This window comes from Girardinichthys multiradiatus, chromosome 14 (genome assembly GCF_021462225.1).
Source record: "Girardinichthys multiradiatus isolate DD_20200921_A chromosome 14, DD_fGirMul_XY1, whole genome shotgun sequence".
NCBI classification, from domain to species: domain Eukaryota; kingdom Metazoa; phylum Chordata; class Actinopteri; order Cyprinodontiformes; family Goodeidae; genus Girardinichthys; species Girardinichthys multiradiatus.
The window spans coordinates 33,507,334-33,522,224 of NC_061807.1; the positions used below are offsets into that span (position 1 = coordinate 33,507,334).

A 14,891-nucleotide genomic window follows, 5' to 3' on the forward strand; every position below is an offset into this window, starting at 1 on the left:
TTAGGTCAGTCGAAAACAGAATAATTAGAATCTAGCTAAAATAATTCATTTGAGTAAAATATCTTAAATTTTTAAGTTTTGCTGGTTTTGTTAAGAAAGCAACTTTTAAAAGTTAATTTATTTAAGTTAATTGTTACACTTACATCGTTTTACTATGAAATATTACATAATATCTACCGGAATAAAATGTGTGCAAACTGTTTAATCAATTTTAATAGTTAAATACTACCAGCCTGTTTTATCAGTGGATGTTGTAAATTTTATTTGTTAATATTATTCTATAAATGTGACACAGAGGCATCTTTAAAGACAAGGAATTTGCACTTTGATTTGGAATAAAAAGATTTCCGTCCTCTGTCAAAGGCCCGTGTTTGTCTCAGTCTATAGCCGTGAACTCCTGCATTTTGAGGTCATTTCCTGTTTTTGTTCAAAATCCTTAACAGGGATTGAGGAGGACATTTTTTCTTTATGTGATTAAATGTCAGCATTGTCCTAAAGATTTATTTCTGTTTAAAAGAAGAGATCATATTTGGAGTTTCCTTTGATAAAGCATAGCCAGTGGAAATGGAAATTAAAGAGCAAAGCTCATAAATATAACATAAGAATAACTCTGAATTAAATTCTTAAAGTTTTTATTGCTTGGGTTAAAAACTTGTCATTTTCACTCTCTTGAAAACAAGAAAAGAATGGTCTAACCAACCCTCCTTGAGATGTGTCTTTGTTAATCCCAGTGAAGAGGTTCTGCTGACCAGGAGTCTCCTCCAGAGGAGCCGGACTGCCAAGAAGCTAAGCTCAGTATCTGTCCCTCTGATGAGAGACTCCCTGTGCTCTTTGAAAGGCTTTGATCCCCTCAGAGCGCCTCGGCAGTTTTCATGTTCCGCTTCAGGCGGCAAACCTGGAGGTCACGGCTCTTCATTATCTCCTCTTGTGATTTTTCTTCAACATTTTAATTTCCAAAGAAGACTTTGATATTGCCTCCTACGTGGAGGCTGCTTGTGCGTTATGCTATGTCCCCATCCATTTCAGATCAGATAGTTGTAGCGGACTTTACTTTGGAGGAGAGGACCTGTCTGAACCTCCTCTTCAACTCCTGCATGTTGGGAGACTTGGGTCTGGCCAGGTGAAGGCCTCCCCTCCTTTTTTCCCCATTCCCTCCTCCTAATGCTCGGATCACCTGGTGCACAGAAGACAAATTTAGGTGTTTAAGAGTTTTTTTTTTAGTTTATGCGAAATGTCATATTATATTGTTTAAGTGAATACTGTATTATAAAGTGTACTGATGCTGGTTTGTGCCTGTGTTTACTGGACAAACACAGTAAAAGCAGTAAATACAGAACTAAAAACATCTGAAGGCAAAGTTTGGTTCATTCTATTTATTTATTTACGTACCGTCTCTCCTAATGGTAGCATAGTATGTAAGTTACCCCCTTCAACAATCTAATTAAATAATGTAGTATGTGGACCCTACAAACATTATTGGGAAAACTTTTTTAACAACTTTATATGCAATCCTTGACATTTGATCACTTTACCACCACAAAGTTTGTTTTATTGAGATTTTATGTAATGGACCAACAGAAAGTAGTGCATACTTTTTTTTTTTTTCAAAATATCTGAAAAAATGCTGTGGATAGGAACATGGCTCCCATTGCTATGATACCCCTAAATAAAATCCAGTGCTACTAATTCCCCTTAAAGCTCCAGTAATCATTAATGAGAGTCCAAATGTGAGCACTTTATTTCTTGGTTTAAATCCAGGTGCTCTGTGAAGGCCTCAGAGGATTGGTGACAATATCAGAACCTCTCATAAAGCATAAATGGGAAGAAGTGGCACAACTGCAAACCTACTGAGAGACATCGCCGTCCACTTAAACTAACTGGCCTGACAAGGGAAGCATCAATCGGACAAGCAGCCCAAAAAAAATAAATAAATAAAACGGTAACTCTGGAAGAGCTGCAGAGATATTTCGGAGAATCTGTCGACAGGACAACTACTACCTCTTCTATCCACAAATCTGTCATTTATAATTGTGTTTTGCCACAAAACATGTAGGAGAAACAGAAAACATGTGAAAGGAGCTGGTAAGATCAAATGGGATTAAATTTGAACTTTTCTGGCAAATGTGTGTTTAAAAAAAAATCTGACATTGCAAATTACCAAAAACACAACACTGGCACAGGGAAACATGGTGGTGGCAGCATCATGATGTGGATAATCTGTTTTTCAGCAGGGACAGGGAAGGTGGTTGGAGTTTGTGAGAAGATGGATAGAGCTAAATACAGGACAGTTCTGGAAGAAAACCTGTTAGAGCTGCTTGAGACTGGGTCTGAAGAATCACCATCCAGCAGGACAAATACCCGAAACATACAGCCAGAGCTACAACTACAGAGTTAAGATTAAAGCATATTCATGTGCCCAGTGATAGTTGAGCCCTATATCCAATTAAGAATCTGTGGCAAGATGATTTGCGAAATATCCCTGGCTGCATCATTTTTTGTGGATGTTTCTCGTGGTCATAAAACAATTGATATGAACACGGATGGAGCTAAATTCAGAGCAATCCTGAAGAAAACATGTTAACATCTATTAAAAGGCTTTAAAGGCTTACTTTATGATTTTTCTTCGTAAATATCTTGAAAAGAATGTTTCATCTGGCAGCTGTTTTACATTTATGAAGTACTTTGTGTTGCTCTATTACAAAAAAATCCAAATAACATACACTGAAGTTTGTGCTTTTTACCTGTAAAAAGTTCAAGGATTATGGATGCTTTTGTAAAGCACTGTAAGTTACCCTATTTTGTTGATTTCACAGAAATCCTAATTACTGAAACATCCACATGTTGATTTCATGTTGTGTAGCTTGTTATTTGTAGCTGATGGATTTGTGATTCTGCTATTGAATTTGTATTTGGAAGTATCTGAAAATGTGGATAATTTTTTTTTTTATGGGGGGAGGTTGAGCTCAAAAACCAAAACTGCAAATTCAGTAATCCTCCCGGAGGGACACAACTGTTAGTATACTAGAGAAACAAATTACATCCAGCAGTCCTTGTTGGTTTCCCTTTAAGGCCAAAAAGATAAACATGTGGTATTTCCGTTTTTTAGGGTCACTCAGCTATCAAAACTCCCACAGAGCATGAAATTCCTTACAAGGACAGTGGATATAAAATTATCAACACCACGGGAGCTACATAAGATGCTGTCATCAGGACAACTGCTCAGTAAATACAAATTAAACACTTCCGACAACCAAAAGGAAAGATAAGGCCCCACCTCTTGACAGAGATGGAGGAAGGCGCCATGGACTCCCTCGTGGTTCTCTCTGGCCGAGGCCTCGAAGTAAACACCTCCTGTGATCAGAGACATGGTTCAGATCAGGTCCGCTCTAATCATCCTGATAATAGTCAGCATTTCCCTCTCATCGAACAACATGCAGGCCACAGTTTATCAAGGCAACAAATCTGTAAGCCAGTTCAACTACAATGCATATTGCTCAGTATTTTAACAGTGTGAAAACCCCCAGCTGTTGGAGGTGGTGGGTGTGACCAATGCTCAACCCTAATTAATCTATCTAGAAACTGGCTGCTGATTTTTTTATTTTACTTATTTTTCCAGACTAGATGAACTAGAACTAATGTAATTCTTGGATTAGGGTTCAGAATAAGAACAAGACAGGAAGTGAGGGAACAATTATCTTCTGTGAACCATGAACATCAAATAGCTTTCGAGATATTTCATTGGATAACAAGTAAACATTAACCTTGCAGACAGTCACAGAGGGTCAAAACAAAAAGAATCACCAAAGAAAGCAGGAATTAATAACAGAGCAATGCATTCAAAACATTCTGCTTTGCATAAATATACAGTACAGACCAAAAGTTTGGACACACCTTCTCATTCAAAGAGTTTTCTTTATTTTCATGACTATGACTATTGTAGCTTCACACTGAAGGCATCAAAACTATGAATTAACACACGTGGAATTATATACTGAACAAAAAAGTGTGAAACAACTGAAAATATGTCTTATATTCTAGGTTCTTCAAAGTAGCCACCTTTTGCTTTGATTACTGCTACGCACACTCCTGGCATTCCCCAAACCATCTCGATTGGGTTCAGGTCTGGTGACTGTGGAGGCCAGGTCATGTGGCGCAGCAACCCATCACTTTCCTTCTTGGTCAAATAGCCCTTAAACAGCCTGGAGGTGTGTTTGGGGTAATTGTCCTGTTGAAAAATAAATGATGGTCCAACTAAACGCAAACCGGATGGAATAGCATGCCGTTGCAAGATGCTGTGAGTTTGAGCTTTGACCAGATTCCGAGGGATGTTGGAGACATAGAGTCCGAGTGGACCATGTTCTCCGCATCTATTGTCAATGCTGCCGCCCATAGCTGCGGCCGTAAGATGTACGGTGCCTGTTGCGGCGGCAATCCCCGAACCCGGTGGTGGACACCGGCAGTAAGGGACGCTGTCAAGCTGAAGAAGGAGTCCTATCGGCTGTGGTTGGCTTGTGGGACTCCTGAGGCGGCTGACGGGTACCGTGGGGCCAAGCGTGCTGCGGCCCGGGCGGTGGCAGAGGCAAAAATTCGGACCTGGGAGGAGTTCGGTGAGGCCATGGAGAAGGACTACTGGTTGGAGTTTAAGTATCTCGGGGTCTTGTTCACGAGTGAGGGAAGAATGGAGCGGGAGATCGACAGACGGATTGGTGCAGCTGCCACAGTAATGGGGGCGCTGTGCCGGTCCGTTGTGGTGAAGAGAGAGCTGAGCCCAAAAGCGAAGCTCTCGATTTACCGGTCGGTCTACATTCCTACCCTCACCTATGGCCATGAACTTTGGGTCATGACCAAAAGAACGAGATCCCGGATACAAGCGGCTGAAATGAGCTTCCTCCGTAGGGTAGCCGGGCTCTCCCTTAGAGATAGGGTGAGGAGCTCGACCATCCGGGAGGGGCTCGGAGTAGAGCCGCTGCTCCTCCACATCGAGAGGAGCCAGTTGAGGTGGTGTGGGCATCTATACCAGATGCCTGCTGGACGCCTTCCTCGGGAGGTGTTCCAGGCTCGTCCCACCGGGAGGAGGCCCAGGGGACGGCCCAGGACACACTGGAGGGACTATGTCTCTCGGCTGGCCTGGGAACGCCTTGGGCTCCCCCCGGAGGAGCTGGAGGAGGTGTCTGGGGAGAGGGACGTCTGGACGTCTCTGCTGAGTCTGCTGCCCCCGCGACCCGGTCCCGGATAAAGCGGAAGATGACGAATATGAGTACATTGACCCCAGTAAAACTCAGATATCTCAAATGTGGTTTTAAGCAGTACCACCTATATACAAGATTTAACCCAAACACCTGCTGTGTTGTGTGGTACTGAATTCAAATCATTACTAGTGAAAGCAGGGGGGATACCTAGTGAAGTAGCTAACGTGTCGCCTTCTTCTGCAGGCACTTGTCGGGCTCGGAGCAGGTCACTCTTGTTGCCAACCTGCAGCAGGGAACAGATTAGGTTACGTAGATTAGATTATAGGATTATTGTTGGTAGGTTTATTTTCTGCCCTGCACTGAAATCAATACTGCTGTGCTGGTAATTAAGCAAAAAGAGATATTTTAAAGGCATATTGAGTTTATGTATACATGTTGAACCATTCCACATTTTGCCACATTACAACCACAAACCTTAATGTATATTTTTTTAATTTTAAGTGATAGACCAACACAAAACTGTGCACAATTGTCAAGGGGAAAAAAATGAGACAGTTTTTGTCTTTTACAAATTTTATTATTTTTAGCCTCCCGCCTGACTCCATACTCTGTGAAACCACCTTTTGCTTTCTTTTAGCAATTGCTTTCCACTTGTTACGCTTCCATAAAGCTTAGGTTTGTAGATTGTACAACTAACAGTTATCCTGTCGACAAATTCTTCCAACTCAGCTGTGGATCTCCGCAGCTCCTCCAGAGTTACCATGGGTCTCTTGTTTGCTTCCCTGACTGATGCGGTTCTTGTCCGGCCTGTCAGTTTAAGACAGCCATGTCTTGGTAGGTTTGCGGTGCGCTTTCTATTTTTAGATAAAGGAGGAACAGATCTCTGTGAGATGTTCAACTATAGGGGTTTAGTTTTATATCACAACCCTGCTTTAAACTTCTCCACAACTTTCTCCCTGACCTGTCTATACTGTGTTCCTTGGTTTCATGGAGCTAATTTTTCAACAATGTTCTCTAACAAGCCTTCACAGAAAAGCTGGATTTATACTGAGATTAAATTACACAGGTGGACTTAATAATATTTGGTTTTCACTGGTAATCCTTCTGATAAAACTAAAAATCAATGAAAAAGTAATGAAATACTAATAATAATTGGCTTTTGCTGGTAATCCTTCTGAGAAATCTGAAAATCTATGAAAAGTAATGAAATCACACATTTAGGTAAAGTAAGATAGGAGGGGAAAAAAAATCATATTTCAGACTCTATTCTGAGCAGAATAATTGACGTTGTACATCAGAGTGTCGGGGCTACATGCACGATGTTGAAAATCATATATCCCTTTCCTTCCCCTTCACAACTATGCAATGATTTGTTTTTATGTGTAACCTTATATGCCCAATAAAAACACATAGAATCTTATGGCTATAATGTGACAAAATGTTAAAACTGTTAAAAGGGTATTAATACTTTTGCGAGTTACTGCGACAGCCAACCATTCAAAAAGATGGCTGACAGAAGATCCGTCAAGTAGACCATCAAAGTCAAAATGATCTTTGCAGTAATATTCATGGTTATTCACATGAATGGACACCTGTCCTTACCAAGATAACTGGTATGTTTCCAGATGGGTGTATACGCCTGATGTGCTGGTACAGAGGCTGAATGGTTCGGTAGCTACTGATGTCTGTAATGGAGAAAACCAGCACATACCCGTCCGCCCAGTAGATGGACCTGAAAAAGGGAAAATACTAAAAGAAATTAGCTGAGAACAATTTAATAATAAAAGTAATAATGATATAGTTTTAGCCTGACCTGTTGATCTGCTCCTGGCAGTACAGGCCTTCAGCATCGTCCTGCCCAACACAATGAATGAAGAAAAATGGGTAGTAGAGATTGTGAACCCATGATTTATTAGCTGTTGTATAGATACATTCTGTAACTGCTCCTTGAATGGAAACATACAAAACACTACTGAATGTGTTTATTAAGTGTAATGAAGCATATACTAAAGATCACAACTTCAAATGTATTTCTCTTTTTGCCTGCTCAGTTGGTCCATTCTACCAGAAGGCTCACCCACCCTCTCTGCACTCATTAAACTATTCTGTTATCGGGTAACTTTCACTCCTTTTTCAAAATTCTTTAAGACATAGATACTCTCTGTATCTTTTCATTCTTTCTATTAAGAAGCTTCAAAACAAGTGAGTTCACACCCGAAACAAGAATGACTCAAAAACAACTTTTTACTTAAACTCACTTATGATTCAATAATTTAGGCTAAAGTTCCTAAGAAGCAAATGCAGCATAATTACATTTAATCCTAAACTAGAATTTGAATTGCACATCAGTCACATTCCACAAAATGTGGTCTTATAATTGCTGAAATCACATTAAACAGAATGAGCATCTTTCTCCAAGATCAGAACAGACTGTGCTAAGACGTTAGGCCAAGTGCATTCGCTCAAGAGATAAAAATTAAACATGTATCTTAAAATATCAAAGTCACTATCTTTGACCCATTATCCATGTAGATACAGCTGCTGTGAATTTGCCAAGTCAACTCATTAAACGTCAGAGCCTGTGTGTACAGAATCAGTCGTGCTATCTAGAAAGAACATTCCAGTGAAGATAATTTTCTGTCAGCCAGTCAGCAAATTAGTTCAATTCTGCAGGTCTTGCAATAGACACGTTAGAATCATTGACTCAAATCTTTTCGTATCCTACACACTCAACCCTGAATTACCTCTTAATAACCCAGGATTTTTAGACAATGTATGGACCAAACTTGTGGAAACAATGAAATGTTGTAAAACTAATTATTATAAGTTTTATCAAAAATGTAATCCAAGGCAAATGTAAGAAAAAAAGCTGCAACCTTATATGCAGAAGTCTCAAAGATGTACACAGTGGAGTTGGTACAGTTCTTATAGCTTCCAGCTGTAAAAGCAAGATGGAAAGCAGTAGTTTGAATTCCACTCACTGTTGTGGATCTATTTCATAAAGTCCAAAACCAAGGTTCCTAAACTGTGACCCGAGAACCGCTGGTGTTACTTGTCTTTGTGGCGTTCTGGTTGCAATTCCAAAAATGGTGGGATTTGCTGTTTGTTTTGTTGCTTCGGTTAGCAATAGAACCTAATAACAATATATGTTTCTGCTTCACGCATTCAAACATAAAGAGACTATGTTGACAAACAGATATTTTACAACAGTGTGTGTGCCACTGGTTTTCATGAGCTACAAACCGTCAGAGATGCTTAGTTTGTGATTTACACCTTTCACTATGTACTATATGCACTCAGCCGACTTCATAGTCCGTTGTGGTTGTTTTTCTGACTGGAAACTCAGAAAATCTTTCATCTGAGTACAAAGATAATGCACCATCTTTACAAGCGGAATGTCCAATCAAACCTGCAGTGCGGATGAGTAGCAATCGAACTTGTTTTCTTTTCTTTATTGACTGAAAACATCAAAGCTCTGTTGTGTTACTGTTAGGAATGTGTATCAGTTTTGGAAACCCTAGTATTTACTGACATCATTGTGTTTCAGAGCCACTGAATATGCATGTATATTTTTTAATGCCATTGTTTCAGATATGTAATTACAACCTTATAGAATCTACACAAACTAGAAAGACTAGGTCGGTTATATCCCTCAGCTATTTCATTCCTGCTCAGATCTGACTCCAAAAGGACGTTTATGCAGGATGTTTCACCTTAAAGCTCTTCTAAACACATTTGTCAGGAGTGGTTAAAGAAAAACAGAGCTGTAGGCTTGTAAATAAAAAGCATATTTATGCACAGCAGCAGAGGCCAACATGTTTTATGAAGAATTTAGAAGAAAAACTGGAAGAATCTAAAACGTTCATCCCAATAAAGGTCTTTCTTTGGTCGTTTTCCTGTCAGCTTTCTTTATGCTACTTTCTAAGAAAGTGATGGTTTTCAAGGGAAGATAGTAGCCTTCTAAAGAACAAAAATTGTTACAAACTGAAACAAATGTGCACAAGTCAAAACCGACAGTTCATTTAAATTACCTGAAGAGAAACACAGGGTGTGTCCTGAATTTGGAGCGACACTTCCTCCCCATCCATGGTGACCTTTCTGGAGTAGAGCGCTCCTGCAGAGACAAAGAGATCCAGGTGGAGGGATGAATGTGAAGGGATGACAGGATCAATCGTGGAGGGTGGGGGGGGGGGGGGGTCACTCTCTGCGACAGTGTGTGGGAAGCAATGGCAGTCAGATGAATGGAAAACTCACCTGTGTTTGCTTCATAATCTCCAATGAACCTCTTAGTCAGAAACCTGACAATTAAAGCTGAAAATGAAACACAATTTGTCAGTCAGTGATGCAAAGATAAGGGAGAAGTAACATGATGAAACACTGGATAACATTTAGAGACACTGCTGGGTTGTTGCATCTCTCTAGACTCTACTTTTACCAAATCCTTGAAGAATGTATCTTCTTCCTGCAACATATTTTGGAGCTATAAGGGTCAAATTTCAGTGAGGGGAAAAAACCCAGGCCTATAGTGTGTGAATAGAAAGATCAAGGCGCCAATACTCAGAACCTAATGTACTGGTAAATGATTATCTCCTTTCCTGCTGAAAGGGCTGCCAGAGAGGGTTGGCACCTGGAGTGAGCAAAACACAAAGCAATCCAGTTCATGCAGAACCTCATGTCAAAACAAGATGTGGATATCCAGATGACTGGGTCCTTAGAGAGGATTAGAGACAAATGAGCATGAGTTGTGATTTCAGCATTAAATCTGTAAGGCTTTGCATTGCTTTAAGGAGGCAAAAGTAAGCTTACAAAACACTGTAATTTTACATAGATAAAACATATGCAGTTTTTCTTTGTGAAGGCAGTTCTTTGTAGTTTTTCAGAGTTGAGATCTAAATAAAGTCAGACTTGAATGTATTTTCTGATTAACATGGTGCTGTGAAAAAGTATTCATGCCCCTTGAACTATTTGATATTTCGTCACATAAAAGCCACAAACTTCAATGTATTTTACTGGTATTCTGTATGACAAACCAACATGATGTAATGTAAGCGGTAACATTTCAAAAAATCCAACCCTTTAGAGTATATTTGTTCAGTGGGGAAAAAAATACACCATAAAGGACAGTTAATTTAAAAATAAAGAAACCACCCCTGCAAGTCCTACAAAACAAATGTAACAGATCACACTGAGCCTGGTTCTGCCGGAGATTTCTTCCTGTTAAAAGGGAATTTTCCTTTCCACTGTTGCTACATGCATGCTCAGTATGAGAGATTGCTGCAGAGTCAACAACACAATGAAAGCCATTGTCCACCGTTGCTACATGCTCATCCAGGAGGAGTGAATGCTGAAATTCAGTGACTTGATGGGATCTCCTGCGTTTCCTTCAATAACAAACCATTTAACCAATTTAAATAATAAACTGCATTTGACTTCATTGTTTGATAATTAGGATCACTTAGCATGTATGTACTTAACTGTATGATTAGATAGAACTGACTTTGTAAAGTGCCTGGAGCCAACATGTGTTGTGAATTGGTGCTATATACAGTAAATAAACTGAACTGAATTTGCAGATAACCAAGTTTGATAACTCTCCAAGATGTGTACATTCCTTGCTCAATGGACATGCAGTGTGCATTACTCACTGTTGTTTTCCCAGCTGAGGGCTTTAGTTTATCTAGTGTGTATTTCCATCTTTTCTCTTCATTTTGTCCATTAGAACCACAAACTTCATCATGTTTATACAATATAATATATGATTTTCAAAATTGTTTTTCAAATAAAAATCTAAAATGTCTAGCAAGAATTTGCCCCCATCAGTCCTCCTCAATCTGATACCCAGAGTAAAAATGGGGAAGAAGTTGCTCTGGTCAGTGGAGGCCAATTTTGAATATTTAGGCCAACATGTATTCTAGGGCCGCAGGATATCAGAAACGTATGCGATGGCAATAATATAGGTAAATATTGCAATGACAATGTCAGTTGCGATACCTGCCTATTTTCCTTTTTCTTCTTTCTCTCATCTGTACTTCCTACACTCTGAATGCACATATGACCGGTGTGAGCACCTGCTGCTGCGAGATTCTGTCCAACTGGCTGTTCTGTTTTACTCTGTTTCAGTTTCTAACATAAAACCCTAAGTAAATACTGGGGTTGGACAATGAAACTGAAACACCTGTCATTTTAGTGTGGGAGGTTTCATGGCTAAATTGGACCAGCCTGGTAGCCAGTCTTCATTGATTGAACATTGCACCAGTAAGAGCAGAGTGTGAAGGTTCAATTAGCAGGGTAAGAGCACAGTTTTGCTCAAAATATTGAAATGCACACAACATTATGGGTGACATACCAGAGTTCAAAAGAGGTCAAATTGTTGGTGCACGTCTTGCTGGCGCATCTGTGACCAAGACAGCAAGTCTTTGTGATGTATCAAGAGCCACGGTATCCAGGGTAATGTCAACATACCACCAAGAAGGACGAACCACATCCAACAGGATTAACTGTGGACGCAAGAGGAAGCTGTCTGAAAGGGATGTTCAGGTGCTAACCCGGATTGTATCCAAAAAACATAAAACCACGGCTGCCCAAATCACGGCAGAATTAAATGTGCACCTCAACTCTCCTGTTTCCACCAGAACTGTCCGTCGGGAGCTCCACAGGGTCAATATACACGGCCGGGCTGCCAAAGCCATACCTTTGGTTACTCATGCCAATGCCAAACGTCAGTTTCAATGGTGCAAGGAGCGCAAATCTTGGGCTGTGGACAATGTGAAACATGTATTGTTCTCTGATGAGTTCACCTTTACTGTTTTCCCCACATCTGGGAGAGTTACGGTGTGGAGAAGCCCCAAAGAAGCGTACCACCCAGACTGTTGCATGCCCAGAGTGAAGACTGGGGGTGGATCAGTGATGGTTTGGGCTGATATATCATGGCATTCCCTTGGCCCAATACTTGGGCTAGATGGGCGCATCACTGCCAAGGACTACCGAACCATTCTTGAGGACCATGTGCATCCAATGGTTCAAACATTGTATCCTGAAGGTGGTGCCGTGTATCAGGATGACAATGCACCAATACACACAGCAAGACTGGTGAAAGATTGGTTTGATGAACATGAAAGTGAAGTTGAACATCTCCCATGGCCTGAACAGTCACCAGATCTAAATATTATTGAGCCACTTTGGGGTGTTTTGGAGGAGCGAGTCAGGAAACGTTTTCCTCCACCAGTATCACGTAGTGACCTGGCCACTATCCTGCAAGAAGAATGGCTTAAAATCCCTCTGACCACTGTGCAGGACTTGTATATGTTATTCCCAAGACGAATTGACGCTGTATTGGCCGCAAAAGGAGGCCCTACACCATACTAATAAATTATTGTGGTCTAAAACCAGGTGTTTCAGTTTCATTGTCCAACCCCTGTACATCGAAGTTTATGGCTGTGACATTAGAAATCGGGAAAAAGTAGAAATATATTTACCTACTGGAACTTGTATTATGATAAATGAGCTTCCTTATAACATGTATTATGTCCCTTTCCTGCCCCTGTATAATTCTAAACGCTAAAGCTAGCTTATGTTTATAATAAACCAGTAGATTTGTCTGAGTTTTCAGGTTAAGAGTTTGTGCTCTAACCCAGTGATCTTTATAAAAGATGGTGCTCTGTTCATCACAAAAGATGTATAAAAGAAATATTAATACCGAAATTATAAAACGGTTCAAACTTTTCATTTTTATAAAGAATGTTCTGTGGAAATCATAGAAAGGATGATGTTTGTCGCGCTACAGCCGCCTGCTTTATTTTTTTATTACCCCCACAGTTCATGATTTACATTAATTAAAGCCTAATTCTGCTGTAATGTATTATTTTAATCTTGAGGAAATCGGCGCTGTTTGCTGCCCCCTGTCGTCAAAGGATTGTAACACTTCATTTATTTCCCTTCCACTTAATATTTCAAAAGCTAATTGTTTCCCATTACATCAAAGCGTGCTAAACTACAACGACGTGTTGGTCCTAAAAAAAAACTCCAAGCCATATTTTCCCCACTATTATCATTTCACACCATGCAGCTAATCCGAGCTGATCTCTTTTTTAAATGTGTTTTTGTCGTTGTTGATTAATTACATCCCAAAGCCCTACCGGTTTTCCCGACGTTGCTGGCGCCCAGCACCACAATCTTCACCGTCTTGTTGGGTAAACAGTCCAGCAGGGGATACTCCGGTATGGGGACCAGCAGAAAGTTGCCAGACCCGCTGCTGTTCATGTTTCCCGGGGCTGGGTCGCCAGACAGCCGCATTTAGCTCCCCTCTGCCCTCAGAACAGCTCCGATCTTTCTGGGGGAAATTATATCAGATCCTTTCAACCCGAGGAGAAATTCTCTCCGTGTTATTTCCCTGCAGGCAAGTCGGGTTTGGACTGAAAAACTGTAGGGGAAAAAAAAAAAAAAAAACACAGTTTGCAACTGATCAGCACAGTTTACCCAAATTCTCAGTTATTATCCAAGTCTTCCAACAGTGTTTTTCTCCCGAGGAAAATGGACTTTTAGCTCCACATTAGATACATATTAAACGCGTTACTGATCCATTTTATATGGCAAAAACGACCCGGTTCCCGGAGATTTCAGATGCCTCTGGCTCTGGACAGAGAGCAAAAGGAGTGATGAGAGGGAGGGATGTAGACTTTGATCCGTCCCCTCAAATATTCCCGGGAGACCAGTGGGAATTCAGCATAACTTCCCAGCCTGGACATCTTAATGCTTTATAAATTATGAGAGTACCAGCGTTAAATCAAAAAATACGTTCAAACAAAGACGTGGATGTAGATCACTGTTTCTGTAAGCTTTTACTGAAGTACGGAAGTCTGTTAATGTCCACTGTAGAGGGAGGAATTTTTCATTTTCTTTTAAGTCTTTGTTTATATCATTTGCATGTTTATTAATGTCAGTGCTTGTTTATCTTTTAGTTGTTTTTTTTGTTGTTTTTTTTAATATATAATATACTACTGCTTGGATATAAGTCCTGTCATGTCCGTTTGAGAGAAATAATAGTTCTACAGTTTTGAGTTTAAAAACGTAGAGGTTTACTTATGTCTGCGATTATTGGGAATATTTGGTATTTTAAATATCAAATATTAGAATTTGAAAAAAATTACTATCTAAAGCAACCAAAACAATCTCAATTTGCTGCATAGATAGATAGATAGATAGATAGATAGATAGATAGATAGATAGATAGATAGATAGATAGATAGATAGATAGATAGATAGATAGATAGATAGATAGATAGATAGATAGATAGATAGATAGATAGATAGATAGATAGATAGATAGATAGATAGATAGATAGATAGATAGATAGATAGATAGATAGATAGATAGATAGATAGATATTTTTTATGTGACTTGATCCATTATTATACTGTTAAACTTTAATGGAGAATGGATGCACACAAGTCAACCTGTGGTGTCTGCAGTTGGCCAGTAGGTGGTGTTGTAGAGAGTCTTACACATAAGAAAACAGTTTATTTTTCAGTAACTGAATTATTTAAGTAAAACATATATAAATTAATTCCCCACAGACTGATGTTTTCAAGCCTTTATTTCTGTTAATTAGGATTTTCTGCTTGCAGCTAATAAAAACGTGACATTTGAGATTAGAATATTACATCAAACCAATAAAAAAATTTTTATTTTTGATATAGAAACAT

General features: G+C 39.7%; 1 protein-coding gene across 1 annotated transcript; it reads right to left on the reverse strand.

The window, feature by feature from the left end:
- Window positions 1–615: 615 nt before the first annotated feature.
- On the reverse strand, window positions 616–13,842 carry rasl11a (RAS-like, family 11, member A). The gene is made up of 8 exons (XM_047385530.1): window positions 13,325–13,842; window positions 9,444–9,500; window positions 9,221–9,303; window positions 7,003–7,043; window positions 6,792–6,921; window positions 5,397–5,472; window positions 3,275–3,351; window positions 616–1,174 (listed from the first exon to the last, which is right to left on the reverse strand). Exons 1-8 carry the CDS (start codon window positions 13,479–13,481, stop codon window positions 1,028–1,030), a joined length of 768 nt encoding a protein of 255 aa, XP_047241486.1. The 5' UTR covers window positions 13,482–13,842; the 3' UTR covers window positions 616–1,027.
- Between the last annotated feature and the right edge of the window lie 1,049 nt (window positions 13,843–14,891).